This window comes from Geotrypetes seraphini, chromosome 1, assembly GCF_902459505.1.
Source record: "Geotrypetes seraphini chromosome 1, aGeoSer1.1, whole genome shotgun sequence".
NCBI lineage: Eukaryota > Metazoa > Chordata > Amphibia > Gymnophiona > Dermophiidae > Geotrypetes > Geotrypetes seraphini.
The window spans coordinates 289,907,695-289,934,072 of NC_047084.1; the positions used below are offsets into that span (position 1 = coordinate 289,907,695).

The window sequence follows — 26,378 nt, forward strand, 5'->3', positions numbered from 1 at the left end:
GGGGAAAAAATGGACAGCTGCTACTGGACTTGGAGAGGGAGAAGGAACAAACAAACAAAGCAACAGTAAGAAAATCTAAAGCAAAGGCAGCACACACAAGACAAAGGTAGCACACACAAGAAGGTAGAACACAGGCAGCACACACAAGAAGAAGGTAGAGTAAAGGCAGAACACACAGGAAGAAGGAAGCACACACAAGAAGAAGGTATTACAAAGTAGAGAATGACACGGTGAAAAAATTGGTCCCCGTCACCGCCCCGTCCCCGTCTCACCATCCCCGTCACCGCCCCGTCCCCGTCTCACCATCCCCGTCACCGCCCCGTCCCCGTCTCACCAACCTCTTCACCGCCCCGTCACCGCCACTGCCACCCCATTCACCGCCCCGTCACCGCCACTGCAATCCCATTCACTTTTCTTTATTTACGTATAAAGGAAACATTCTTTAAAACTTTAAAACTTAGTTAAATATTAGTTAATAACTATACAAAAACAAAACACGCAGAGAAAAAATTAATTAATATAAATTCCCTGACTTCCCTGCACTGTCCCCCCTTGAATAATAATAATAATAATAATAATAACTTTATTCTTCTATACCGCCACAATCTTGCGACTTCTAGGCGGTTTACATTCAAGAGAGCTGGACATTCAGCGATTTACAATATGTAGGAGTACAGAGTACAGAGACTTGAAATCGAAATTACAAAATATACTGTTTGCTAAGAAAAAAAGAGGAAATTACAATATATAGTTTGTTTAGAGATTCAGACGTATTAGAAGAAAGGTCCCTAAATTACAAATGCTGCTCGATTAGGATTTCAGATTTTAGCAAAGATTTTAGTAAAAGTTTGTTGTACTTTTTATAAGTAAAAGTGACCACTTAGTTTTACTTAATTACTATTCAACACAGCTGAAAACTAGAGAATGACACTCCCCGACGTCCGATACATCCCCCCCCCGGCAGGACCACTCGCACCCCCACCCCGAAGGACCGCCGACTTCCCGACAATATCGGGCCAGAAGGGAGCCCAAACCCTCCTGGCCACGGCGACCCCCTAACCCCACCCCGCACTACATTACGGGCAGGAGGGATCCCAGGCCCTCCTGCCCTCGACGCAAACCCCCCTCCCCCCCAACGACCGCCCCCCCCAAGAACCTCCGACCGCCCCCCCAGCCGACCCGCGATCCCCCTGGCGACCCCCCCACCCCCCTTCCCCGTACCTTTGGTAGTTGGCCGGACAGACGGGAGCCAAACCCGCCTGTCCGGCAGGCAGCCAACGAAGGAATGAGGCCGGATTGGCCCATCCATCCTAAAGCTCCGCCTACTGGTGGGGCCTAAGGCGCGTGGGCCAATCAGAATAGGCCCTGGAGCCTTAGGTCCCACCTGGGGGCGCGGCCTGAGGCACATGGTCGGGTTAGGCCCATGTGCCTCAGGCCGCGCCCCCAGGTGGGACCTAAGGCTCCAGGGCCTATTCTGATTGGCCCACGCGCCTTAGGCCCCACCAGTAGGCGGAGCTTTAGGATGGATGGGCCAATCCGGCCTCATTCCTTCGTTGGCTGCCTGCCGGACAGGCGGGTTTGGCTCCCGTCTGTCCGGCCAACTACCAAAGGTACGGGGAAGGGGGGTGGGGGGGTCGTGGGGGTCGCCAGGGGGATCGCGGGTCGGCTGGGGGGGCGGTCGGAGGTTCTTGGGGGGGGCGGTCGTTGGGGGGGAGGGGGGTTTGCGTCGAGGGCAGGAGGGCCTGGGATCCCTCCTGCCCGTAATGTAGTGCGGGGTGGGGTTAGGGGGTCGCCGTGGCCAGGAGGGTTTGGGCTCCCTTCTGGCCCGATATTGTCGGGAAGTCGGCGGTCCTTCGGGGTGGGGGTGCGAGTGGTCCTGCCGGGGGGGGGGGATGTATCGGACGTCGGGGAGTCGGCCGGGCAAGAGGGCTTGGGCTCCCTCTTGCTCCGATCGCGGGTGCGGGTGGGAGCGCGTGCGAGCGGTCGTTCGGGGTGGGGGTGCGAGCGGTCCTGCTGGGGGGTGAATCGGGCGTCGGGCGGGGTGGGAACTATGTTTTAAAACTTTTGTATACCATGCGTGAAAATACGGTAAATAGCGGTTCCTAGAAGGGGGTACATTGGCCCGCGGGGACAAACCTGTTCACCGTTTCCGCGGTCGGTGAATGGCCTTGTCCCCGTCACCGCAGCGACTGCTAGTTTTCTTCCCCGTTTTCGGCGGTGACCCGCGGCTTAAATGCGGTGGCCGCGGGTAAACCGTCACCGTGTCATTCTCTATTACAAAGGCAGCACACATAGGAAGAATAGGCAGCACACACAAGAAGAAGGCAGGAAGCAGGTGCTGAGGGAAGCAGGCACAGGAGGAACAAACACATAAGCATAAGTAAGGTAAGGTATAGCAAAGGCTGCACACACAGGAAGAAGGCAGGAAGCAGGCACAGAAGAAACACGTAATCTTAACTGTTATCTTAAAGCAGGAACGACAATGGAAGCAGAGGGGAACCAGAAGATGAGCTTTCCAGTGTTCTGCACGGACTGTCATATGTATGACTACCTCCCCTCGGGGAGACAGACATACGTATGCGGTCGGTGCCAGGAGCTGAAAAGCTTGAAGAAGGAAGTAAAACGACTAGAGGACAAGATACAGGAGCTAGAAGAACTCTACAACATGGAGGACACAGTCAAGATAGCTGAAGACTTCATGAGTGAGAGACACATCGAAGAGGAAGTTAGAGAACTCGAGAATTTCATTGAGGAGGCATACAGGAGGAGGGTGGAAGAGGATAAACTTCAGATGAAAGATGAAGATAAACCAACACCAACACGGAAGGGAGAACAAGAAGCAGATGACCCCAAAGAAGACACCCACAGAGGAACACCACAAGAGGGGGAGAAATTGGTAATCGATGCCCAGAAGAGGAAAGAGCGAAGCACACCGGGGACATTGACCTGAGACCGAAGCGAAAATTGAAGAAGGGAAAGTCAGCAATCCTAGTGGGAGACTCGATCCTAAGGCATGTGGACAGCCACATAGCAGGAGGGAGAGAGGATTGACTGGTGACCTGCCTCCCAGGAGCAAGAACCAAGGACATCGTGGACAAAATTTGGAAGATCCTGGAAGGAGCGGAGACGGAAGAGACCGCAGTGATGATCCACATCGGGACTAATGATGTCAGCAGGAGAGACTACAGAAGGAGCATGCTGATAGAACAGTTCAAGATCCTGGGAATGAAGCTGAAGATGAGGACCCAGGAGATAGCGTTCTCAGAGATCCTACCGGTACCGAGGGCAGATGTGAAAAGGCAGGAGGAACTACAATCAATAAATACATGGATGAGGAAATGGTGTGAGGAAGAAGGATTCCACTTCGTGAGGAACTGGACAACGTTCTGGGGCAAGAGCAAGCTCTACAGGAGAGATGGACTGCACCTGAGCGCGGAGGGAACAAGACTTCTATCAAACAATGTCAAGAGAGGAATAGAACAGGCTTTAAACTAAGAGGAAGGGGAAAGCCGACAGTCGACCTAGCGTCAATGATTCGGAAGAAGGTATCACGTGATGATACTAAGGGAATGCAAGGCTCGGAAGAAACAAACACAGGAGTCGACTAACCCAGAAGAAGAGGTTAGAAGGAGTGTACCAAAAGAGAAGACATTAAAGACCAAAACACAGGGAAAGGAAATGAAGACACTTAAATGCCAGGATCTAAACTGCATATATACTAATGCAAGGAGCCTAGGAAACAAAATGGGGGAATTGGAAGCCGTGGCCAATGCAGAAGACTTAGACATCATTGGAATCTCTGAAACATGGTGGAATGAGGAAAGCAAATGGGATACAACACTGCCGGGATTTAAGCTCTATCGCCAGGACAGGTCAGGACAGAAAGGAGGTGGAATAGCCCTATACATAAAAGAAACCATACAATCGACAAGAATAGACACAGCGGAGACGACCAACAAGCTGGAATCGCTATGGGTTAAAATACCAGGTAGAAAGGGACATGAAATAAAAATGGGCCTATACTATCGTCCACCCGGGCAAACCGGAGATATCGATAAAGAAATGGAAGCCGAGATGAAACAAGAATGCAAAAACGGTTGCACAGTTATTATGGGAGACTTCAACTACCCCGGGATAGACTGGAGTCTTGGAAACTCAAAATGCGCTAGGGAAACAGAATTCCTGGAGGCTACACAAGATTGCTTCATGGAGCAGCTTGTTAGAGAACCGACGAGAGGAAATGCCACTTTGGATCTAATCCTAAATGGGTTAATGGGACCTGCAAAGGAAGTGGAAGTAGTGGGACTGTTGGGAAACAGTGACCATAACATGATCAAGTTCAAGGTTGAAGCAGGAATACCAAAAGGAAAGAGAACCATGGCAACAACTTTCAACTTCAGAAAAGGAAACTATGAAGCAATGAGGAAAATGGTAAGGAAGAAACTTAGGAACACTTCCAAGAAATGGAGGATGGTAGAACATGCCTGGTCTTTTTTCAAGGACACGGTGAGCGAGGCGCAAAATCTTTACATCCCCAGATTCAGAAAGGGGAGCAAAAAGAGTCGAATAAAGGACCCGATATGGATGACTAAAATAGTGAAGGAAACGATAAGTAATAAGAAAAATTCATTCAGGAGATGGAAAAAGGACAAAACTGAAGGGAACTGGATAGAGCACAGGAAGTATAAAAAACAATGTCACTGTGTGGTTCGAAAAGCCAAAAGAGAGTATGAAGAGAGGTTAGCCAGGGAGGCTCGAAATTTCAAACCGTTCTTCAGATATGTTAAAGGGAAACAGCCAGCTAGGGAGGAGGTGGGACCGCTGAATGATGGAGTCAGGAAGGGAGTAGTGAAGGAGGAGGAAGAAGTCGCGGAAAGACTGAACATGTTCTTTTCGTCTGTATTTACGAACGAAGACACAACCAACATACCGGAACCTGAGCAATTCTTCATTGGAAATCAAGCAGAAAAATTAACATTCATGGAAGTGAGCCTTGAAGATGTGCGCAGGCAGATAGATAAACTAAAAATTGACAAATCTCCAGGTCCGGACGGAATCCATCCAAGGGTTCTGAAGGAACTAAAGGAGGAGATAGCAGAACTACTGCAGCAAATATGCAACCTATCCCTGGAAACAGGCGTGATCCCGGAGGATTGGAAGACGGCCAACATCACGCCCATCTTTAAAAAGGGATCAAGAGGTGACCCGGGAAACTACAGACCGGTGAGTCTGACCTCGGTTCCGGGAAAAATGGTGGAAGCACTGATAAAAGAAAACATCGATGATCACTTGGAAAGAAACAAACTTTTGATAACCAGCCAACATGGTTTCTGCAGGGGGAGATCGTGCCTAACCAACTTACTACACTTCTTCGAAGGAATTAACAAACAGATGGACAGAGGTGACCCCATAGACATCATATACCTTGATTTCCAAAAAGCCTTTGACAAGGTGCCTCATGAACGATTACTCCGGAAACTGAAGAACCATGGGGTGGACGGAGACGAACATAGATGGATCAGAAACTGGTTGGCAGGTAGGAAACAAAGGGTAGGGTTGAAGGGCCACTACTCTGACTGGAGGAGGGTCACGAGTGGTGTTCCGCAGGGCTCGGTGCTCGGGCCGCTGTTATTTAATATATTCATAAATGATCTAGAAACAGGGATGAAGTGTGAGATAATAAAATTTGCAGATGACACCAAACTATTTAGGGGAGCTCGGACTAAAGAGGACTGTGAGGAATTGCAAAGAGACTTGAACAAACTAGGGGAATGGGCGACAAAATGGCAAATGAAGTTCAACGTTGAGAAATGTAAAGTATTGCATGTGGGAAGCAGAAACCCGAGGTACAAATATACGATGGGAGGGATGTTATTGAATGAGAGTACCCAAGAGAGGGACTTGGGGATAATGGTGGACAGGTCAATGAAGCCGACGGCACAGTGCGCAGCAGCTGCTAAGAGAGCGAATAGAATGCTAGGTATAATCAAGAAGGGTATTACAACCAGGACAAAAGAAGTTATCCTGCCACTGTATCGGGCGATGGTGAGCCCACACCTGGAATACTGTGTCCAGTTTTGGTCGCCATACCTTAAGAAGGATATGGCGTTACTCGAGAGAGTTCAGAGAAGAGCGACATGTCTGATAAAAGGGATGGAAAACCTTTCATACGCTGAGAGATTGGAGAAACTGGGTCTCTTTTCCCTGGAGAAGAGGAGACTTAGAGGGGATATGATAGAGACTTATAAGATCATGAGGGGCATAGAGAGAGTAGAGAGGGACAGATTCTTCAAACTTTCAAAAAATAAAAGAACAAGAGGGCATTCGGAAAAGTTGAAAGGGGACAGATTCAATACAAATGCCAGGAAGTTCTTCTTTACCCAACGTGTGGTGGACACTTGGAATGCGCTTCCAGAGGACGTTATAGGGCAGAATACAGTACTGGGATTTAAGAGAGGATTGGACATTTTCCTGCTGGAAAAGGGAATAGAAGGATATAAATAGAGGATTACTACTCAGGTTCTGGACCTGTTGGGCCGCCGTGTGAGCGGACTGTTGGGCAAGATGGACCTCAGGTCTGACCCAGCAGAGGCATTGCTTATGTTCTTATGTTATGTTCTTATGAAGGGAGTTGGGAAAGGAGTCTGGGTAGCTGCTGGACAAGGGGAAAAAAGGGACAGCTGCTACTGGACCTGGAGAGAGGGAGAAGGAGAAATGCTGCTGGGAGGGGAGGAGGGAGAGGAATCTGGGAAGCTGCTGACAAGGGAAAAAAGGGACAGCTGCTACTGGATCTGGAGGGAAGGAGAAGGAGAGATGCTGCTGGGAGGAGAGGAAGGGAAGAGAGTTACTGCTGGACAGGAGGAGGAGGGAAGGGAGAAGGAGAAAAGGAAGGAAACAGCTGGCAGGGATATTAGAGGAGGGGAAGGGGAGAGACAGGCATGAGAAAGTAGAGAGATTGAGGATGGGAAGGGGTCAGCAGAGAAATAAGCAGAGAGGGACAACGATGCTAGATCTGGTGTAGGAGAGATAAAAATGAAGAGAGCAGTGAAGCTAGAATGAATCAAATGAATCAAGTAAAAGGAGAGAGGGGGCACAGGTTGGATGGAGAGGTGCATAGAAAGAAGACAGATACCATATGGAAGGGGGATGCTTGATTGAAGAGGCAGAGAGGGCAGACGCTGGAAGGAAGAGAGTCAAAATAAGATGACAAAAAGTAGAAAAAAATAATTTTATTTCTATTTTGTGATTAGAATATATCAGATTTGAAATATATATCCTGCTAGAGCTGGTGTTAGGCATAACTTGGGACTGTAGAGCCCCGGCAGTGCTTCTTTAGCTTCTATCTGGCTTAGAGCGCTCTCTGACCAGTGGGCAATTGCCCTAGTTGCACTCCCATAACACTATTCCTGTCATGTGTGACTACAGTATTCTGTTAGCATGATATTTCTGTGTAACATTCTGTAATAATTTGGCTTATTCAGTTTTCTTGATAGTAGAGGGGATATATGTGAAGTAGAGGGGATATATGTGAAGGGGAGGGGAGACAGGGGTTTTGTTGATCCTTGCTCTGTATTATTTGTATTTATAAAATGACAATTGTACAGAATATTGTTTCTTTTTATACTTTAATAAAATCATAATTGAGGCTTGTGCGGATGGGATCAGATGATTTGCGGGGACCGAACTCGCGGAGACGGGGCAGAAACGGGGTTTTAAAATTTCAGTGCTAGTAGTTTCCGGTCCACAAAATTAATTATTTTATTTCTGCCGGTCCATAGGTGTAAAAAGGTTGAAGAACACTGCTCTAGACCATAAGTACTAAATCTGTTTTGAGAACTGAAATGAAGGTCCTTATGGCCAGCATGGATCATACATTCTGATTTTACCATCTTGCTACCCGCCAAGAATCTACCAGATTCAGTGGACTGGATCCTCAGTTCTTATATACCTTAATATATAGCACTAACACTGTTGCTCTGTTTTCAAACAGCATATTTATTTTGACATTTTCTCACAAATCTTTTTTGAATAAAAATAGGATTTCATGTTCTATTTGTTTGACTACTGAAACAAAATAAGATTTTAGAATACGTGTTCTTAGATATTATTTCTCTGGTGGTAATTTAGAAATATATAATAGTGGCATGATCTAATAACTCAGCTACAATGCTCTGCACTATAGTTCAGAAGGATAAGGTTTGATTTATGGCTCAAGTCTTCCGTTTCTCAGATTGGTTAGGGTTGAGGATATTTTACATCCTCTGGGAAGAGACATCATAGGACATCTTGTAGATGTCTAGTAGTCCTGAAGCCCCACCCTGTGAGTGGGCTTCACCTGTCTTTTGCCATAGGATCAATCTGGAGTTGGAGACTTCTGTCTCTCAGATAAGCTTAGAGGAAAAAATAAAAACACTGAAGAGCAAAAGTCTAGTCCAGGGGTAGACAATTCCGGTCCTTGAGAGCCACAGGCAGGTCAGGTTTTCAGGATATCCGCAATGAATATGTACGGGATAGATTTGCATGTCCTGCCTCCTTGAGATGCAAATCTATCTCATGCATATTTGTGGATATCCTGAAAACCTGACCTATCTGTGGCTCTCGAGGACCGGAATTGCCTACCCCTGGACTAGTCTTAAGTGCTTTATAGCAGGACATATGAGTAGCTAATGAGCTCTATATACAGTAGTAATAGTGCTGGTTGCACACAGTTTTTTGTACCTGGTTTGATCAGTAACTTGAATGTTATAATAATTGACATATTTGTTACAGAACTGTAGTGTCAGGAATTTTTTCCCCATTTCCCTCCTTCCAGTTAAGTGCTGCTTGATTGCTTTTGTACAAACTCAAGGTGAAGGAGCAGCTCCCTGGGAAGAAGGTGGCGTTGAAAGGTGATTGACAGCATTCTGCAAGCAACTTGCTGGTTCAGATGCATAACCCTAGCATTCAGGACTACTAGACACATCTGCAAGAAAGAATATCTTTCTATATGAGATTCCGCAATTGTATGGATCATTAATTGTACTTGTTGATAGAAAAAGCAAAATTGCTTATTTGTGATGGAGATTCTTTATAAATAGCAGGAAAAATACTCTCTCCAAACCAGTGCATTAATTCTTAAGTGTGCTATAGTAGCCATGATTGGAAACCATATATGACCTGAGAATATCTGCTGAATGTAAAGAATCACACAGTATTGTTAACTACATTTCTTAGCGTTTGAAATTATTTTTTCCCCTTTTATCAGAAACAGTGGAACTACAACAAAGACGGATAAAACTGGTAGCTCAGCAAAACCACCTGGTAAGCTTTACTTTTAATTCTCATTTTCACACACATTAAGGGCCAGTTTTACAAAGCCGCACTAGCGGCTGCTGTGTGGCAACAGCCTCGAAGCCCTTTAAATCTCTATGGGCTTCGGGGCCGTTTCCGCAGCAGCCCACGCTAAACGGCTTTGTAAAAGAGGCCCTAAGTCTTTTGTCCTGGAAAATTCCCAGTCCACACAAATGGACAGTTATCTAGAGATTTGGCTTGCAGGTATTCCTCCCTGTTAAAAACATGTAGTTCTTGCAAGATTCTTTATTAATTTTCTGCTTCTTACAGAAGAGAGGCTTGTATGGTTTAAGACAGGGGTCTCAAAGTCCCTCCTTGAGGGCCGCAATCCAGTCGGGTTTTCAGGATTTCCCCAATGAATATGCGTGAGATCTATGTGCATGCACTGCTTTCAATGCATATTAAATTACATTACATTACAGATTTCTATTCCACCATTACCTTTCGGTTCAAAGCAGATTACAAAAAGAGTTATGAAAGGAGGGTTACAAAGTTAGATCAGAGATCATTTCCAAGAGTGGGTTAGGTAGGATCAGGGGTTAAGGAGAGGATGGTAAGAAAGAAGGTATTTGTGGTATTAAGCCTTATTCAGGGATTTCTTGAAGAGTATAGTTTTATTTCCTTTCTGAACATCTTGTAGTCCGGGGTTATTATTAATAGGTTGGAGATTTGGTTATCTAGTTTTGCTGCTTGAGTGGCTAGTAGGCCGTCGTATAGTTTTTTCTATTTTTCTTCTTTGATTTGGGGGTATGTGAATGGGGTGTGTGTTTTTCTATGCCTGGTAGAGGTAGTTTAGATAAGGTAGTTGTTTAGGTAGATTGGGCTGTCTCCGTTTATAGTTTTAAATAGTATATTCATTGGGGAAATCCTGAAAACCCGACTGGATTGCGGCCCTCAAGGAGGGACTTTGAGATCCCTTGTTTAAGGTGATCTGAAGAGTAGCATTTTATTTTAAACCTTAAATTGGCTAAAAATTATATAAACAGCTACTAGCAGACAAGAAACATTTTACTTTAGATATCTAGATAAGTACTTAAATTTACCTTTATTTTTGTTACTTTGTATTTTCAGTGTGATTAATGTATTAAAAATCCTTTAGTGGCAGAGGAAATAAAATTGCCACCCCTAGTGGGAGCTTAGAATGAGTTGCACACCATCTCTTTATTTAATGCACTTGATTAGGAGCAGGTTTGTAATCTATCCCTGAAAACAGGGTGATCCCGGAGGATTGGAAGATAGCAAATGTTACTCCCATCTTTAAAAAAGGATCGAGAGGCGATCCAGGGAACTACAGACCGGTAAGTCTGACTTAGGTTCCAGGGAAGATGGCGGAAGCGCTCATAAAAGACATCATCAATGAGCATCTAGAAAGGAATAAGTTAATGAAAACAAGCCAACATGGTTTCTGCAAGGGAAGATCGTGCCTAACGAACTTATTGCACTTCTTCGAGGGAATAAACAAGCAAATGGACGAAGGGGCCCCCATAGACATCATATAGTTGGATTTCCAAAAGGCCTTCGACAAGGTATCCCATGAACGCCTGCTAAGGAAACTAAAAAAACCATTGGGTGGAAGGGGATGTACACAGATGGATCAAAAATTGGTTGGCGGGTAGGAAGCAAAGGGTAGGGGTGAAGGGCCACTACTCGGACTGGAGAAGGGTCACGAGTGGTGTTCCACAGGGGTCGGTACTCGGACCGCTGTTGTTCAATATATTCATAAATGACCTAGAAACAGGGCTGAAGTGCGAAGTTATAAAATTTGCAGATGACGCAAAACTTTTCAGTGGGGTTAGGAATAAAGAGGACTGTGAAGATTTACAAAGGGACCTGAACAAACTGGGAGAGTGGGCAGATAAATGGCAGATGAAGTTTAATGTAGAGAAATGTAAAGTCTTGCATGTAGGAAACAGAAACCCTATGCACAGCTCTACGATGGGGGGAAGGGTAATGGGTGAAAGTAGCCTAGAGAAGGACTTAGGGGTACTGGTGGACAAACAAGCCATCGGCACAGTGCGCAGCGGCCTCTAAGAGAATGAATAGAATGCTAGCTATAATCAAGAAAGGTATTGCAACCAGAACGGAAGACGTTATCCTGCCGTTATATCAGGCAATGGTGCGCCCGCATCTGGAGTACTGCGTCCAATTTTGGTCGCCGTATCTTAAGAAGGATATGGTGATACTCGAGAGGGTTCAGAGGAGAGCGACGCAACTGATAAAGGGTATGGAAATTCTATCATATGCCGAAAGATTAGAGAAACGGCCAATTTTCCCTGGAGAAGCAGAGGCTTAGAGGGGACATGATAGAGACTTACAAGATCATGAAGGACAGATTTTTCAAACTCTCAAAAACTATAAGAATGAGAGGATACTCGGAAAAATTGAGGGGGGACAGATTCAGAACCAATGCTAGGAAGTTCTTTACCCAAAGGGTGGTGGATACCTGGAATGCGCTTCCAGAGAATGTGATACGACAGAGTACGCTACTAAGTTTCAAGAAGGGATGGGATGATTTCCTGAAGGAAAAGGGGATTGAAAGGTACAGATAGAGGATACTATGCAAGTCCTGGCACTGATGGGCCGCCACGTGAGCGGAATGCTTGGCATGATGGACCTCGGGTCTAACCCAGCGGAGGCACTGCTTATGTTCTTAGCCTAATATACGGAGAAATATTCTTAGGCTTCCACAACTGGCATCATACTTGTTGTAGTTTTTCAGGTCTTACCACGTCTGGGCAGGTAGAACTGACATTTCAGCCATCATTCTGTTGCTTTCTCCAGGGTATTTTGTGAGGTTTGTAACTTGTCTTTATATATAGTGGGTCCTTAAACCTGATTGACGCAGGAGAGTATGTTGGCCACCAATTTGAATTTTGGTGGGAAAAAGTCCATTGGTCACAGATTTGAATTTTATCGGGAAAATCCATTGGTCTCTTTTTTTTTTTTCTCATAACATGGAAAATTCTCTGGTGAGTTTAAAGATGTTCTCCCCATGAAGCTTTTCTGCCTTATTCTCCTCAAGTTTCAGCCAATCAAGTTTGAGGTGTCCAGGTTTTGGTGGATGTGGACCTATGGTTGGCAGACCAGCTTCCTTAGTGCAACAGGTGGAAAAATGAGCTGCATATTCTCGATGCAAGAGTAGTGCAAGACTCAGACTCTAGCACAACAGCCCTACATCACTTCTAACAGTAGTGCAATGATACAGAAGTGTAGTTACGAATAGTAGTTTTTGCAGTGCAATAGGTGAGACATTCTAGACAGTAAGGCTATTTCCCTTTAGCTGCATGGTTGCAGAAGGATTCTACTCTGGTTTTTTCACTCTGCCTCTATGGTACTTCACTGGCTGTCTAGTTTCCTCTACAGCTCTTTCCTTCTTGCATGGCTGCAGTGGTGTGTGTTCTGCTCTCCCCATTTTATTATTTTCAATTTGATGTAATTTCATCCCTTTTTCAGGTAATTTGATGCTTGGACCGATTTTAAAGCTCTGCCTGCATGAGAATTGAGACTTCGGTCTGTAGCTAACAAGCTGATCCCACTGGGTACCTGTTAGCCAGCCCTGCATAGTTTTCTCCAAAGCTCAGGGCCATCCCTGAGGTGGTCTCATCTTCTGTTAATCAGGGACCGAGTGCAGGCTGTTAGGTGCCCTTAGGAGACTTGGTGGTGTCTCACAGAGTGACAGTTGCGTCGTCGTGCTTCTGCCCGTTCCGGAGCGCATCCATTAGTCCACAAGGGTGGAGGTGTAGTCAGACATTGGAATCTGAATAGCAGCCTGCAGATCAGCTGCTTAGCAATATTCTCATCCATCTACTGTGAGAGCTGAAAGCAGGCTTCCAGTACTTTTAACACTGATTCTGGTAGGCCACAGCCTCTGAGAGACATCGGGAGAGGTTTGAAAAGTGGGGGTTTGACTGTTTATGAATGTTCCCCCTCCTGAGATATCCTAAAAACACAGTTTTGTATGTTTGGGAAATGTGAAAAAAATTGTGATTTTGGCGCAAATTGTGACAGCAGCCATCTGATTTTTAGCAATTTTATTTTCTAAAGTTCCCTACTTCTTCCAAACTGGAAATTTTGACTGGAATCTTGCTGGGAATGGGGTCCCTGGGCTCTCCTAATGTGGATGCTTGTACAATTCCTCTGGAGGCTGAACTCGTGAGTAATCAATCGCTATCAGCCTTGGCTGCAGGGACTCACAATGAAATTGTATCTTCTCCCTCTAGTGGTGATATCCCTGTACTTCTGCTAGAATACCAGTTTAGTTCCTGCAGCCTTGATGCTCGGATATGGTTTCTTCTGCTCGTGCTTTATTTTTTTACATTTCTAGTCTTTTCATTTGTTCTGTGACGTGGGTTTTGCCCAAGTGCTGCAGATTCACTCTGTGAGAGTGATCCTTTGGCGAGAGATCACATTCTTTTACTTGAATATTGTCTGCTTCTAGGGGGTGCTCTGTTAGCAAAAACTGCAGTAAGCCCCCTAGACAGCCTACAGGTCAGTTCGAGTTCCAGCATCAGAAACTGTCTTGCCCCGGGTTCGTCCACTAAGGTGTAGAGCGCAGGCTGCTTAGGTTCAGTGGAGGTACGCCGGGATCGGAACCGGACTGCGTGTCTTCCCTAATATTTCCTGGAGGGTCCTGGTAGTCGCTGTCTGCAATGACAGGGAAGGTGAGGCGGTCAGAAAATGTGAAAAATCCAGTTTTCCCCAGCTTCCTGAGGTAATAGATCTCCATGCATGCTTGTCTTGGTGATTTTTTTTTTTTTTTTTTTTTGGGGGGGGGGGGGGGCTTCTTCAAAAGTGGGTTTTGGGTGTTTTCCCTGCATGCCCTATCCCCCCCCCCCTTCCACCTCTGAAAAAACAATGGCTGTTTTCCCGGGTTCCCTGCATTTTTCCCAGGCTGTTTTTAGGGCAAAATGGATGCCTGCGGCAGCCATCTTAACTTTTCTTTAAAACTTTTATTTTTTGCTCTTAGAAGCCTTCAGGCTTGGTGTACGGGGGTTCAAGTGGATTCTGTGACCCCGTCGGTGGCACATGTTCTGGACTTCCTGCGGGCTGGCCTCAGGAAGAATCTTGCGGTGTCTTCTGTATATGTTCAGATTGTGGAACCATCCTGTTTGGGTCCCTCTTCTCTCCAGGGTTCTCTGGCGTCTCTCCCGGACGTTGTCTGCTTCTTGCTTGGGACGGGGTAGCTGCGGCCTCCCTCGTGACTACCTTGTTCCACGTGTTACCTACTTCAAACAAGATCTGCCTTTGCTGAAACCGTGCTGGCTGGTCCTCATCAGACCGTGCGGTCCATTATCAGTGCCTCTGCCATCTTTCCTGGTACTGAGGTCAACTACTTGTTTGTTTTAGTCAAATGTTTATTGTTAATTTGTGAACCTCTTTTACCTTACTATATATTGTAATGTACATCGCTTAGTGATTTCAATAGGCGATAAATCAAATTCTGTTAATAAACTTGATAAACTTGTAGTTTCCTGGATCTCCCTTCAAACCTTTTTTGAAGATCGGTGTAACATTCGCCACCTTTCAGTCTTCAGGAATCTTTCCCAATTTGATCGACAGATTGGCAATTAGTTGAAGCAGTTCAGCTATAGTCCCTTTCAGTTCCTTGATAACCCTCGGATGGATGCCATCTGATCCTGGGGATTTATCACTCTGAAGCCTATCGCGATCTGCCTGCATACCTCTTTTAGACTGACCATCAACCCTGTCAGTTTCCCATCTTCGTTTCCAGCATATAGCCTGATGGGTTCCGATATGCTGTGTATATCTTCTTCGGTAAATACAGACACAAAAAATGTGTTCAGTTTGTTGGTGATTGCTTTGTCCTCCTTTAGCACTCCCTTTATTCTATGGTCATCCAATGGTCCCACCGCTTCCTTTGCGGGTCGTTTTCCCTTAATATATTGGAAGAACAGCTTGAAGTTTTTTGCCTCCTTGGCTATTTTTTCCTTGTAGTCTCTTTTGGCCCCTTTTACCGCCTTATGGCACCTGCGTTGATATTGTTTGTGCTTATTCCAGTTTTCATCTGTATTTGACCTTTTTCATTCCTTAAACTAAGTTTTCTTGTCTCTGATTGCTTCCTTCACCTCTACAGTGAGCCACGCCGGTTTCTTGTTCTTTTTCCTCTTGGATCCCTTGTATATATAGATTTTGCGCCTCGGTGACTTTGTCCTTAAAAAGGGACCAAGCTTGCTCTAGCCTTTTTACAGTGCTTATCCTCCTCTTAATCTTCTTCCCCACCATGAGTCTCATCCCTGTGGCCGTTGTTCTGGACTGATGTTTCGCCCCTGCGTCCAGGTCGAAGTGGATCGTATTGTGATTGCTGTTTCCCAGCATCCCTTATACTTCTACACCTTGTGCCAGTCCTCGCAGTCCATTTAGAATTAAGTCCAGAATTACATTTCCTCTTGTATTTTCCTTGACAAGTTGTTCCAGGAAGTAATCGCCTACAGCATTCAGGAACTTGGTCTCCCTAGCGCAGCCGGAGGTGCCTAGGTTCCAGTTTATCCCTGGATGGTTGAAGTCATCCATGATAACGACGTTGTCTCCCTTGCAGTTGCGTTTAATCTCGTCCGTCATGTTCGGGTCATTCCCCAGTGACCACCCGAAACCCTCCCGGACTTCCTGCAGGCCTGCCTTTGGCCGGGACAGGAGGGATCCCTCCCGTCTCCTGCCCCGGCCGACACTAATAATTACCACCCTCACTCTTTCGCGTACTTGATCCTTGGTGGTCCAGCGTGTATCCCGTGCTGAAATCCTCCCAAAGATTATAAATATAATAGCCAGCGGCACACCTGGGCCAGCATGCAGCAGCGAGTTTTTTGTGCTGCTGGCCGGCCCTACACTGCTCCTTGATAGGCTGTCCCATCTTCCTTCCCTGTACCATCTTCCCCCTAAAAAGATCCAACCTCATCAGTGATGTCACAAATGGCTTGATTGTCTCATACTCCCCTCTACCCTCTAACCCATCCAGCAGATTAACCCTACCCCCCTTTTTTTTTTTTTTTTTTAAATTCTTTATTCATTTTTAAAACTTTCAATAAGTGCAATATAGAAAAGGAATCTTAATTTGCATGGTAGATCAGCTAGGAATGGAGTACATTTGTCAGGGTTTTGACTTTTATTCCCCTGAAGCACATGCTCAAGAGTTTGATATAGATGAAAACGTAGAAGTGATTGAGTTACCTTGAGTTACATTTAGTGAATTGAACCAATTATCTAGGACAGTAACGGAGGAGGAAACTTTAGCATCTGTTAAGTGAAGTTACTTACCTGTAGCAGGTGTTAACCAAGGACAGCAGGCAGATATTCTTGCATATGGGTGATGTCACCCACAGAGCCTGGCATGGACGGTCAAGAGCACTGTCATTTCAAAGTCTTGAAGATAATCCACACCGTGCATGGGAAAGTGACTTTCTGCCCATCAATGGCTCACTGGACCACTAGTTCAGTAAAAAAGCTAAGATGCCAACTAGGAAAGGTGGTAGGATTGTGAGAATATCTGCCTGCTGTCCTCTGTTAACATATGCTACTGGCTTCCAGTTGAGGCATGGGTTAAATTTAAGCTTGGATGTATTTATTTTAAGGCACTAACAGGCTTAATTCCTGAGTATCTTATAGAATCTTTTATCATTATAAGCTCTAAACATTCTAGAAAATCTCACTCATTATTTTCATTCCCTTCTGTAAAGGGATGTAAATATAAGAAATTTCAGGAACGATTGCCATCTTTTCAGGCAGCCTTATGGACTAGGGATATAACTCATATATTCATATTCCCAAATTCATATCAACAATTTTGACATGCCTTAAAAACATATCTTTTTAGGGAATCTTTTGGAAATTAGATATTGGATGTTTATTCATTTGTATTACTAGTCTTTGTGAACCGCATAGAACTTAATGGTATTTATGGTATACAAGTGAGTTCTATGTAATGTAAGTAACTTTGCTTTATCCAAGGACAGTCAGGCAGTGTATCTTACATGTGGTGCTGTCAAGATCATACCTATGGAAAGAGGGTTATTGAGAAGTTCCATGAACATGGAGAAACTAACAGAGTTAGAGGGAAGTTGATGTTTGAATGGAGAATAAATTTTGGAGAACTGTTTGACCAAACAGACTATCTTGTTGTATAAGATTTTCCAAACGGTAATGAGATGACAAAGGTATGAATGGAGGACCAGGTGACTTCTTTAAAAATGTCTGAAATAGGAGTGTAACGTAGAAGAGCTACTGAAGTGGCCATTGCTCGAGCTTTATGAGCAGTGACATGTCCTGGAAGCATCAGCGTAGCCCGAGCATAGCAAAACAATATAGTCTGTAAACCATGTGGAGATGGTTCTCTTCGTAACAGAAGTTCCCAGTTTGCTAAGATCAAATGATAGAAACAGCTAAGTAGAAGTTCTGTGAGGTTTGGTAGCCAGAGTACGTTTACAGTTCAATGAAGTGTAGCTTCACCAGGATGAGAATGAGACTCTGGAAAGAAGATGGGAAGAAATACAGATTTGGTTTAGGTGGAAATTTGAGACTGTCAGGAGGAACTTTTGGATGAGTATGAAGAACTCTGTCCTGGTAATAAGTTGGATAAGGTGGATCTGATAGTGTTTGTAGCTCACTAACTCTGCATGCAGATGTGATCGCTATAAGGAATACTACTTTCCAAGTGAGATACATGAGAGATGAAGTTGATAATGGTTCAGATGGAGACTTCATAAGATGAGAAAATAATACAATAAGATCCCATGGCACCGGAGAGGTTTTGAGGTTTGGTATTAAGTCTTTCATATATCTAGATGCAAGAGGATGGAGAGACAATGACTTGTCTGATGCAAGGAAAGCACTTTTCTTGTGCAACATGTTGTCACAATCCTATCCCTAAAGTGCAGCTTTCGCCAGGGCAGGCTATTGTTAATCCTGACCCAGTGATCCGGAGGGCAAATCACGGGGATAGGATTGTGACCAAGCCTAGAGAAAAACCCAGGTTTCCCTTTGTAGCAGACAAGTCTGATCTCGAGGGAGGAGAAGAGGAGAGTTGGGACAGCCCACAACAGCCCCAGAGAAACCTTTCTTTCCCTGGGGATCATCAGCTGAAGGGAATAATTAGGCTCCCAAAGGCAGGCAGGGAGAGTAAGCCAAAAGCTCCTCCCCTTCAGAGGGCAGGGCAGTTTCCTCTGACTACTTTGGAGGCTGCTCTAAGGAGAAAAAGGTCAGTCCTTGGAGAGCCAGCCAAGGAAAGGAACCCTCCAGAATGTACTCCTGAGGGGAGAGACTGGGAAATGCAGGAACCTGATGCTGACACGATTGCCAGTCAGCTAACTGGGGAGGAACCCATGGAATGTATTGAAAGTTCCAGTCTCTCTGAGGAAGACCTTATGGAAGTCAGTTAAGTGACAGGGCTAGAGATTGTTTGTTCATTTTCCCTGTTGAGCTTGGGGTTGTGCACTGCTTAGGAAAAGGGTGTTTGTAATGAAAACCCCCATTGAAGGACTTGTGCTGGCTGTATCTGCCCTGCTTGAATTAAGCAGCAAAGAAAAAGGAAAAAAAAACAAAAATGTTTTTTTTTCAAGTTTAAATGAGTCAGCTGAAGTTGAAGCTGACTGATTGTGTCAGGGTTGTGAGGGAACCCAAGGGAAGTAAGTGGGGAAGAATTCACTTTACATCCGGTTGGGATAGTGGGGCCATTATTGGCAAGTCTGTTATACAGATTAAGTTAGGTGAATTATCTTGCTTCCCCTCCCCCTCACCAACTCCTGAAGAGCTGGCTGGGGAAGAAGCCAGAACAGCGACAGGCTTGTGCACCTGAACAGTTTCAGCGGTGCAGTAAAATTGGACTTGTTGTGCCAGTGAAAAGAACTGTTTACATTCTTTTATTTTTCCTTTGATGTTTTGATGCTTGGCTACTTACCTGATGAAAGGACTGAGTGGTTCCTTTTGCCTTTTGAAACCACTCCAGCCTGAGTTTCTAAGTTAAAGTATTTGCTTTAAGAGTGTGTATTGGTGGAGCAAGTTATTATGCCAAGCTAAACATACTCACCACCAAATAAAGTGGATAATTCATGTTTGATAAACATTGACTCATTTTTGTTTTGTTTTGCTTCACTGAGAAGCTAGTGAATAAAATCCAGCAGGACCTCTCTCAGTTGGGGAGGCACGTCGGAGCAGTTTACAAGGAGCGGGGCCGTGGTGGCCTGGACTACAGGTACCGGCCCGGCTACAATGTCTAGTAGTCATGATCAGTGGGTTAAACCCTCATTAGGCAAGAGGGTTGTAGAACCCACTGTTTTTTCATGCTCACTGTTTTTTTCATGCTCCACTTTCCATCACTCCACTTTCATCTCTCCACCACCTCAGTCTTACTGTCTACAAACATGGGAGTAAGAAGCCTTTCTGTTCTGCTCGAATTTAATCTTTATTATTTCTGGTTTTTTATTATCTGGTCGGATGCTTTTAGTGCTGCAGAGGACCTGGTCACCTCGGGGGATTTCTGGTTGCGAGAAGATAGTCTTGTCAGGGCTGAGGTCTGTAGCCCACAAGCACACGCGTTGCATGATTCCTGTATGGCCAGTCTGCATCAGTAGTTCTCAGAGCTCCGAGTACGTACCCTTGGGAGCAGTTTCTTCCTGGGTTCGTTCGCAGTGGGCATGAGTGGCTCACCCCGGGTTCTGTCCACAGTGGGCTTGAGTGCAGAAATAGCATGTCCTGTGGTGGTTTATCCAAGATCGGGGACAACTGCGATTCTGGCGGAGGTCTGAGGGTCCAATTCCACTTCGGGGACTGGGACGGCAGTCTGAAGAAACAAGTCATCTGTTGGGACTCCAGGCTTGTCTGAGGCAGAAATCTCTCCCCTCTGATCAGAGATTTCCCTATGCAGCTCTAGAACAGAAGTATGGCACAGTGAGTAAGGGTATTGCAGCCTGTGTGTGTGGGGTGCTTAGAAGGTTTCAGTGGCTACGGATCAGGTTGTCCACCTCCCCAAAACTTCCCTGCATTTTTTGTGATTGCCCGAAAACCCACTTGTCTTGGATTAAGCACATTTGTTGATTATATATAAAATACCAATTGCTGTAAAACTATCCACTCTGTCAATTTTGCTAAAAAGCAAAGATTAGAAAGTGGTCTATAACTAGCAGGATCCAATATATCTAGATCTTTATTCTTCAAAATTGGTTTAATAATTGCCTTTATCCCAGGACAAGCAGGCAGCATATTCTCTACATGTGGGTGACGTCACCGATGGAGCCCCCTAGCGGACATTTTCGCAAGCAGACTTGCTCGAAGACCTTCAGGCTTGCGATTGGCCCGCGCCTGCGTGCGTGCCCCTCCCGCCCTGCCTAGGGCATACGTCTCTTCAGTGTGTCCTCAGTTCAATGTTTTCCGCAAAGCCAGAAGCACTGCTCCCTTGCTTCGCGCTTGTTTGGTTACTTTCTGTTTAATCGCTGTGCTCGTGTCTTTGCTTTTATTTATTTTTATTTTTTTCCGTTGGTATCTTTTTGACCGGGTTCCCAGTTTTCCTCTGACCGCCTGGCCTCGCGGGGCCGCAGCCATCCTTTTTCTTATGTCCCGGCCTCGTTCCGGATTTAAAAACTGCACTCAGTGTAACCAGGTTATCTCCATCACCGATCCCCATCGTTGGTGTGTAGAGTGCAGAGCACCGCGCTTAGTCTTGTCTCCGTTGTGCGACTCTACAACCGCGGGCTCTTCGTCGAAAGGTGGCCAAGATTCTCCAACTCTTTGGCCCCATGGATCCTGTGGGACAGGCCTCGAGCTCAGCCTCGGCACTCTCGTTGGGCGCCTCGGCCTCGAAGTCCCTGTCGGCCTCGAAGGTTTCGGCCTCAGCCTCTTCTACTGCTCCGGCTTCGGGTAAGTCTCCTCTTACCTTCTCAGGTGTGCCGGCAAAGAAGCCTACCCCGGAGTCTCATGTCGGCGCCTTTGAGACATCACTCTTAAGCATGCCTCCTCAAGTAGGGAATACTCTTCCTCGAGGTCACCCCCGAAGGAGCGCACTGCTGCACCTCTGACCCAACTTCCTTGGGTCTCGGTGCCTATGTTCGAGGACATGCTTAAGGCTATTATTACCACACAGTTTTCCTCGGTGGTCAGCCAACTTGTCCCGACTTTGATGCCTGTGACCTCGGTCTCGACCCAGTCGCAGTCTGATCAGCCTGAGCGTCCCCTCGTCTCTCGAGACCTCACCCGTAAGATTCGTCTGGTTCCCTCGAACGATTCTTCCTCCCCTGAAGCGCCTAGGACTTTTCAGGGGTCCCGGCCGGGGGTCCGTGTGTCCCCCTCTACTGGGGCGAGGCTTGCCTCTTCTAAATGGCACCGATATTCCCCACCCTGTCGGGGCAGGTCTCCGACCTCAAATCCATCTACACACATGCTTGTCCTCGAATTGGACTCTAGTGTATGTTCCCCATCGAGGAGCATGCAGGCTTCTATGGGACCTACTTCGAAGCCAGTTGGTGATTTTTCCTATACCTCGTCTTCTCCGAAGCTTTCTTGGCAATTTCCTCGGTCTCCGGGGTCTTCCCCGGTCCATTTGGCACGGGGCCGTTCTTCGATGCCCCCTACTCGCCTTAGTCGAACTTCTTCGGTCTCCCATTCACGGGACTCTGAGGCTCCGGCTTACTATTCCAGGGACGTCTCTCCCTTTTTCTCGGCTGCACCCCGATCTCAGTCGGAGTCTCCCCCAGAGGTTGAATCTTCTTTTCGGACCTCCTCTTTTTCTCGTTTCATCTCTGACAAGGGCAGAGCTCTGAACCTGGATCTTGAGTCCGACTCCCGCTTTACCCAGGAATTCCTGGCGGAATTGGGAGTTGACAATATGCTTCGTGAGGCACTTTGCCTTCCATTACTTCAGGTTCTCCGGCAGACGTTTCTCTAGAACCTGGAGACACCATATGCTATTCCATTCAAATTGGAGTCCTGTTACCGGACTATCCTGGTTAAGGGGTTTGAGGGTGCTCAGCTTTCCCACCAATCCTTGATGATTGAGTCTTCCTTGAAGAAGTCTAACCCCTTGAAGGTCTATGCTGCCGTCCTCCCTGGCAGGGAGGGCCGTACGATGGACAAATTGGTCACCGCCTTTATCAGAATTCAATGATGGCGAACCGTGTCCTTAACTACAGTTTCATTTTTACGTCCTACCTTCGGTTCTGTGTTGATGCCCTCTGCTTATTCCGGGAGGTCATACCAGAGCCTCGGCGTCAGGAGTTTCGTCTCCTCGTGGAGATCCTCTCCCAACTCCGCCTGTATATGTTTCAGGCGGGAATAAAAGCCGGAGTTCCATTGTTTCAGGTGGAAAAAATGATGAAGATGACCTCCGATAGGGGGAAAAACGGGAAAGGGCAGAACGACTGAGGTTATGCTCTTTTCCAGACAGTCAAAAAGGCTGAGGAGCCTTAGGGACAGCAGGTGGGTTGAGGCTTCTGTGGATGTTGTCTCTTGACAGGCTGATGAATGGAAGGAGCCTGTTTAGGTGGAAAACGCCATTGGTAAATTAAAGACGGGCATGCAGGTCGAGGAGGAGCCGGCTTCGGGCGGAGAATGGAAGCAAAAGACTTCTCGTGGTCCAAAAGCTTCTTGGTGGCTGCCTCAATGAACTCATCAAAGAGGTCATTGCCAGCGCAAGGAACATTAGCCAGCCAGTCCTGCAGGTTAGGATCCATATCGATGGTACAGAGCCATGCCAGACGCTGCATGGCCACCGAGCACTCATAGGAGTTCTGAAGAAGCTGCAGCCGGAGTTGGGATAAGGATGCAAGAACTTCTTGATATTCAAATTGGGCAAGAGAATCCAGATAAGGCATAAACTTAGGAAGGATGGAGAGAAAAAACTAGGTGAGGACTCTGGAGGTCATCATAGATTTTTGGTAGATGCGACGACCAAATCTGTCCATTGTTTTGCCCTCCCTCCCCGGAGGAACAGTGGCATACACCTGAGAAGGATGAGACCGCTTCAAAGAAGATTCGACCAGAAGGGATTGATGAGACAATTGAGCGTGGTCAAATCCCTTATGATGTGCAGTCCTGTATCTGGAATCCAATTTGTCTGGAACAGCTGGAATGGAATAAAGAGTTTCCAGACAGCGGACAAAGGTTTGATCCAAAAGCTTGAGAAGAGGAAGCTTGAGGGATTCAGCAGGAGGTTGAGGGAAATGCATGTTCTCGAGATACTCTTTGGAAAACTTAGAGCCAGTGTCAAGTTAAATATCTAAATCAGCTGCCATTTGACATAGAAAGGATGAAAAAGACAGCTGATCTGCCAAAACCTGGCCTCGAGAAGGCGATCTGGATGGAGAAAAGGAACCCACCGGGTCTTCGAGATCCGGAAGCGGAAGCATCGATGTATGCGGTGGGGAATATTAAAGTAAAGGCTGCTTCCAATGAGGCGAGGCATGCCTGGATGAATGCTTCGAAGAATTCCTCGATCTACGATGCCAGCTGTGTCTTGAAGCAGGCCTCGACAATCGAGGAGAACGGGTCCCTGCCGAAGCCCCCAACTAATGGATAGGGCTGGAGGCAGTGGAACGAAGCAGAAGCTGTTGAGTGGAAGAACATCAAGGCACTCGCAAAGACTCTGCTCCTTGCATCGAGTGCACGGGTTCCGACGGAGGCATGGGCAAAGACTCTGCTCCTTGCGATGCATGCCGAGATGCCAGACCAGACACTCGCAGAGACTCTGCTCCCTGCAGAGTGTGCATAAGACTGAGGCACAGGAGGCGGCTCGACCTCGCAGGAGATCTCCGCATGCCCAGGCTGGATTTGTGAGAGAAGCTTCGGCCCCATGGTAGTAAAGAGCTGAATGAATTGCTTCTCCAACAAGGTCTGGAACGAAGCCAGCAAGGATGGATCCGCATCTCCAACGGGACCACCTGCACGGGCTTCGTGCTCCCTTGAGGCAGTGTGAGAGTGCTTGGACTTAGAAGCCTTGGGCACTTTAAGCACCACCGGGGGGAATGGGCTGCTGTGCTACCTTACCTGAAGAGACAGAGGAAGGCACTGCAGCAGGCGTCGAACACATAGTCGGTACAAATGAGCAGAAGCTGTGGAAGCCTGGAGTGCATTGGATGATGTCGAAGGCGAAGCACCCCTCAAGGACGAAAGCTCCATACCAAAAAGCTGCTCCCACAGGATGCAACGATGCTTAAAAGCACGAGGCTTAAGTGTTGAGCAAGGCCGGCACGATTTTGGGAGATGTTGAGGCCCGAGACACCGAAGACAGCGTCGATGAGGGTCCGTTAGGGAAATCGCGCGCTAGCACTTGGAACACTTTTTAAAACTGGTTGCAGGCTGCAAGATCAAAGCCACGAGGCTGCGGCCACGTGGCCTGCCCGGTCGAACGAACAGAAGAAATTTAAAAAAAAAGAAAAAAAGAAGAAAACCGTCGATTCTGAGAATAAACCCAAAACCGCGGACAAAGAAGGCACAAGTGAAAAACACTTCACGCAGAGTCGAAGACGGACTTCTCAGCACCGCGGAAAAGTAAGAACTGAGGAGACGCGCCCGATGTCGGGCAGGAAGGCACTCGCGCATGCGCGGTGCGGGCGACTCGAAACTTCGAGTTTCTTCAAGCAAGTCTGCTTGTGAGGCGTCCGCATCAGGGCTCCGTTGGATCACGTCACCCACTTGTGAGAATACCTGCCTGCTTGTCTTGGGATAATGTGCGTATATGCCTCCTTGAGGTTCAGTGAGCACAGTCAGTCCCCCTCGTCCAAGAGGGGATACATGGGAAGGGTGAACATTCTGAAACGTTCCCGTACCAGAAACTCGTTCAGAGCACAGAGGTCCAGGATCCGACGCAGATCCCCCGTCTTCTTGGGTACCACAAAGTACCGGGAATAAAAGCCGGAGTTCCATTGTTCCATGGGAACTTCCTCGACCGCCCGAAGGCGAAACAGGGCCTGAGCTTCCTGCAGAAGGAGAGGGAGCCAAGACTGAGCAGAAGGAAACTCTCTTGGAGGCAGGTCTGGGGGTACGCGACTGAAGTGAAGGGAATACCCCTCCTTGATGATAGACTGTCGGAGGTAAGATTTTCCCACTAGGCATAGAAAGATGGAGACGACCCCCGATGGGGAAGGGGGAAGGCTCCAGGAGAAAGGGAGTCTGAAGGCTCGTACTGGAATTGTCAAAAGGACGGCCCGGTCATAGCCAGGGCCGGCAGCTGAGTCTTGAGTTGACGTTGTTGCTGCTGCGGAGGCCGTTTCGAAGGAGGCCTAGAGCTGTGGATACCTCCGGAGAAGAATTTTATATGGTTGAGCCAGAGGGGCCTTAGGTTGAAGTTTCACCAGAAAAGCAAAGGACCGCTCGTGGTCCGAGAGGCGCTTCGTGGCTGCCTCGATGGAATCATCGAAGAATTCATGACCCACACACAGGAGATTAGGAAGGCGATCCTGAAGATTCGGATCCATATCCACAAGCCGGAACCAAGCGAGGCGACGCATCTGTGACCCTCAAGGACAATTCAAAGGCGTCGTAAGAGGCCTGAAACATATAGGCGGAGTTGGGAGAGGATCTCCACGAGGAGACGACTATGGATGACTATTACCACCGACCTCTGGGTCCTTTCCATCGTCAGGGAGGGATACTTTCTTCAGTTCCATCAAGTTCCTCCAGAACACCCTCCAAGAGAGTATCCTTCCAATTCTGCCCAGACCGCCCTTCTTCTTCAGGAAGCTCAAGCTTTGCTTCGGCTCTGAGCCATCGAGCCAGTTCCTTTGGCTCAGCAGAACAAGGGATTTTACTCCCGGTACTTCCTTGTTCTGAAGAAGATGGGCGATCTGCATCCTATTTTGGATCTCAGGGTTATGCTCTCTGGATCTCAAGGAGGCCTACACTCACATTCCCATCCATCCGGCCTCCCGCCAATACCTCAGATTTCGGGTGGGAGATCTACATTATCAGTATAGAGTGCTCCCTTTCGGCCTGACCTCATCACCCAGAAACTTCACCAAGTGTCTGGTAGTGGTGGCCGCAGTGCTCAGGAACCATGGTCTTCAGGTGTTTCCCTACCTGAACGATTAACTCATCAAGGATTCCACGTCTCA

General features: G+C 46.9%; 1 protein-coding gene across 4 annotated transcripts in view; it reads left to right on the forward strand.

Moving 5' to 3' along the window:
- ZNF638 (zinc finger protein 638) overlaps window positions 1-26,378 on the forward strand; it is a 570,425-nt gene that overhangs the window by 283,891 nt on the left and 260,156 nt on the right. For all 4 annotated transcript variants that reach the window (XM_033953374.1, XM_033953362.1, XM_033953382.1 and 1 more), the window contains exon 10: window positions 9,245-9,300. In XM_033953374.1, coding sequence (XP_033809265.1) covers window positions 9,245-9,300 — 56 coding nt within the window. The remainder of the gene's footprint in view (window positions 1-9,244; window positions 9,301-26,378) is intronic.